General features: G+C 39.3%; 1 protein-coding gene across 1 annotated transcript; it reads left to right on the forward strand.

Annotated features, from left to right (window-relative positions):
• Positions 1-2,600: 2,600 nt before the first annotated feature.
• On the forward strand, positions 2,601-3,833 carry LOC104592442 (HSP20-like chaperones superfamily protein). Its single transcript, XM_010251817.3, has 2 exons — positions 2,601-3,204; positions 3,320-3,833. The coding sequence occupies exons 1-2, from the start codon at positions 2,931-2,933 to the stop codon at positions 3,715-3,717; spliced, it is 672 nt and encodes a 223-aa protein (XP_010250119.1). The 5' UTR covers positions 2,601-2,930; the 3' UTR covers positions 3,718-3,833.
• The last annotated feature ends 630 nt before the right edge of the window (positions 3,834-4,463 follow it).

Genomic DNA, 4,463 nt, shown 5'->3' on the forward strand with positions numbered 1-4,463 from the left:
AGTTAAAGCTTCATGTAAAAAATATTTCTTATTGTAAATAAAAATTAAAAATAAGCCTAATGAAGCTTGCAAGTTTCACATGCCGAACTTCATACTATTTAAGCTCAGCTTGATAACAATCAAGTTTATAAATTGGGCTTGACCTTCATATATATATATATATATATAGATATAGATATATATATAGAGAGAGAGAGGTGGTCATCTAGATCCTTGTTGGATTGGATTGGATTTGGTCCATTGACAGGCCTAAAATTTTTTGTGTTTGACTCAGTTTGGACAAAGTACAAATACATACAAAATAATATAAAATACAAGATTTTGCACTCTACATATTTGTATTTGTACTCTTTAGACTTGGCAAAAAGTTGATCCAGTCTACCCTAGAAAAAATTGGATTGTGTCATGGGTCAACCTGCTAACTTGATTGTCAAGTCTAATTGGAACTATTTATACATTGTTAGAAGTTTCCACTCTTTAATTTTTTCTATTTAGTCTTTACTCTTTATTGTTTATTCTTTGAATTATTAAATGTTCAGTTTTTTTTTATATTTGGATTTTAAGGTTAATTTCTTTAATTTTGGCATTTTTCATGTATTTTTTTAATTTCAGTTATTTTTTGGGATGACCCAAATTGACCCATGGATCAATCATAACCCGAACATTTAGGGTTAGGGTCTAGCATTTAACAACCCAACCCAAAATTCAACCTGATATCAACCCGGAGTGTCTTGACCCAACCCGAACCTGACCCACCCAACCCAATTGCCAGGTCTAGTATTCTTCCAAACCGAGCCTTCGGGTCTTGGGCGATGTTTGGCAAGACTTAAAATAAGCGCTTCTAGTGTATATTGTGTTTTGGAAGCCAAAAGCAGCCGCAAAAGCATTTGGTGAAAAAGGTCATTACAAAAAGTAGTTTGATAGGCGACTTCTAGTTTCTCGTGTTTTCAAGAAGTGCTTCTTATTTCCCATTCTAGTTTTTTCAATTTACACTTTTCTTAATACCTAGATTGCTCCTTTTGACTCTAAAACCCATTTTGAGGCAAGAAACCCCACCAAATGCAGCCTTACTAGCCATATTTTCTGGTCTGTCCACGTTTGTTTTACCGAGTCTTTATGTATTTGAACCAAGTGTTCTCTGTGATGGTTGGATCTATATATTTTGTTTGTAGTGCGTCTTTGGTGTCATGAATGTCGTTTGGCAGATTTAGGTTAATTTATGGGTTCGACTATGATACGGGAAAAGTCTTTGGAAGTCTTTGCGGGCTTTCAAAGATAGCCACGTGTCATGAAACTCCCAAGACTGGGGCCCAACCTTAAAATTGGGCTTGGGAATTTGGATCGATGCCAACAATAAGGGTGGCAATTGGGCGGGTTGGGTTGGATTTGGTTTGGGTTGAATTTCAATCCAATCCATCTAACCTGTCAACCCATTAATGACCCAATTATATAAAATTAAATGGGTTGGGTTCAATCCAAACCCGCTTTAACCCAATCTAGCCCGCCCAAACCCATTAATCTTATATTTATGGACTTAAAAAGTAAACTCTCTCTTAACAAATAAGTTGGTTGTAGCTTGGTGGTTATTGTAGTTACTATTTATATAAGTGGTGAAGGTTCAAATTACATTACATGCATGCTATTTTTATACAAGCGGCAAAGCCATTTGGCTATGTTTGGATTTCGGGTTTGACCGAACCAGTTAGGTTCAAACCAATCAGACCAACTTAAACCAGTTAGGTTCAAGGGTAGTTAAACCGTTTAGATCTAGATCTATCCAGTTGGACCAGACCTAGACCGGTTCAGACAATGGTGGATTGACTTGGATCGAACCATATCAGGTTTGTGCACGGGCTCGGGGCCAGAACGACTAACTCAAACCGGGTCAATGTAACTAATTCGGGTCGCTTCGCGTGGGTATTGGTTGGGCGGACGGCCTAGATCGGGCAAAACGCGTAGATGACAAATCATCAGCCCAAACCGTTCGGATTCGGGTCAACTTGTGTTGGTCGGATCGGACTGTGTGAATATTGGTTGGACCGGACAGCCCAAATCGAATAGAGCAAGCGGCACTGAGCCATCTCGTCGGGGGTCTGACTGTGTCGATCCAGTATATACTGGATCGGGTTAGACTGTATTGATTTAGTTTGGACTCGGATCAAATTGATTTGGATTTATATTGAGTGAAGTATATTGATGCATTAATTATAAATTATTTAATTCAAATGAAGAAAATTAAAAAAAGGCTAAGGAATTAATACTTATGTCTATAATGGTAATCCACAACCCAACCCAACCCACCTATTTACCTAACCCATTTAAATGGATGGATTGGATGATGGATCACACAACCCGCCAAATAAATAAGCGGATTGGATGGATTAGAGTTGGGTGGGTTCAGCGGGTTGGATTAAAAATTGCCACCTCTAGCCAACATGAATCCGTTAACACATATAAACGGATGAATCCACATCCAAATCCATGTAGATTGATCCTTGATTATGGGTCCCGGTCTCGGTTTAAAACTTTTTAAAGTGATAAAAATATATATTGGAAGAAACAAGAAGAGTGGGGAATAGATAGATCATAAGTTCATAGATCTAATGTGGCGTCAAATGCAATACCCTCTCGAATACTCCTGAAATCGATGTCAATCCTGGGAGAAAAGAAAGCATAGGCCTTTCCAGGTTTCTCCAGTGATCCAGTAGTGCCCCAGAAGCTCTTAGATACTTCTCCCACCCACTACTTCTCCTTATCTCCTTTAAATTAGATCCATTAGTGATTAGTCTGTGCTCTGCGTCTTCCGTCGACTATCGAAATCGAATCTCACTTTTCATTTCTTTCAAACTCTGTTGCATACAAATCACAACCCACGCACATACACGGGAACACCCAACGCTTTCATAAGAAACAACAAGCAAAGTTGAAAAATGGCTGTAGCTCGTTTGGCTTTGAAGAATTTGCAGCAGAAGTTCTCGACTTCTGCCTTATCTGCTCACTTGGGCAACAGAGCAGCAACCTTGTCCAAACAACGATGGGATTCCGAAATCATGAGGAGGTTCTCAACTGCTGCTTCAGAAAAGGTTTCCGACGACCGGGAAGTTGCCGTCTCCGAAGGAGATGGTAAGAAATCCAAGCTGTTCCGTAGGAACCAACGCAGAAGAAACCTTTGGAGGAACCCTGGCTTTCCCTTGTCTCTCAATGGTAATTTCTGAATCACTTTTTTTTTTTTAATTTAATTTTCTTTTGGCAAGTCAATAACCGTCATGGCGTGAAATCTGAATAACTTTTTTTTTCTATTTCTTTTGGAAATCTCCAGAATTCTTCCCGTCAGGGCTTGAAAACGCATTACTACAAGCATCCGAGAACCTGAACAGGTTGTTGGAGAATTTGACGCCATCTCGGTTGATGGGTCGAATGAGGGAGGACGACGACAGCTACAAATTGCGATACGAAGTGCCGGGTCTGTCTAAGGAGGACGTGAAGATCACCATAGAAGATGGATTCCTGACAATTAAAGGAGAACACCAGGAAGAGGACGTCTCGGACGACGATCGTTGGTCGTCTGCGAGTTGTGGGTACTACAATACGAGCCTGCAGTTGCCGGATGACGCCAAGGTGGATGAGATTAAGGCTGAAATGAAGGATGGGTTGCTATTCATCACCATACCCAGAACTGGGCAAAGAAAAGATGTGAAAGAAGTGATGATTCAGTAACAACTTTCATGTGTCTGTAGTTTTGGTGGATTCTCTGTCTTTTGGAATGCGTCTATTGTGAAGTAAAGTGATGTATTACGTGCATGAATAAATAGAAACTTGTTTGAATCGAATAATGGTGGCATAATGCTGCAGAAAGCAGGTGGTGCTTGAGTTTGCAGAACATTTGCTTTATATTCTGTTATTCTGTGATGCGATCATTGATAAAAGGATTCAAGTCTTTGTGCTAACTTCATGACCAGATACAACTGAAAAATAGGTTGCATTCATGGCGTATTTCCTTCAAGCTAGAGGTAAAAGCTTAGGCTGTGTTTGGTTACGATGCAAATAAATTTGTACTAATGCAAAACTGTGGCAGTGTAAATGATTTGAGTGTAAATTCTGACTTATTTTTGTTTCAAAGCTTATTTTGTTTGGTTGCATTATAAATGAACAAAATTAAGACATGAAGCAGAATAAAGTAAAACCCAAAACAAAATTAAATGAGAATTTGAACTTTTTTTCGTTTGCATTCTCATGCATTTGTACTAGTGCAAATAAAATTGCACTGTAACCAAACATAGCCTTAACAGGTCATATGTTTCGGAATTTGGGTTAAATCAGTTTATCAGTTTGGCTGCAATTAGGGGATGGTATCTGGGTCAGCATCTTGGGCTATTCGTATCTGAACTTGGGCAGCCTCATCTCATACTGTCCCAGGCTCCCAGCCCAGTCTGAGCTTTTGTATAGGCTGGGTTGGGTTTGGT

Source organism: Nelumbo nucifera, chromosome 8, assembly GCF_055504915.1.
Source record: "Nelumbo nucifera cultivar China Antique chromosome 8, China Antique-T2T, whole genome shotgun sequence".
Taxonomy (NCBI): Eukaryota; Viridiplantae; Streptophyta; class Magnoliopsida; order Proteales; family Nelumbonaceae; genus Nelumbo; species Nelumbo nucifera.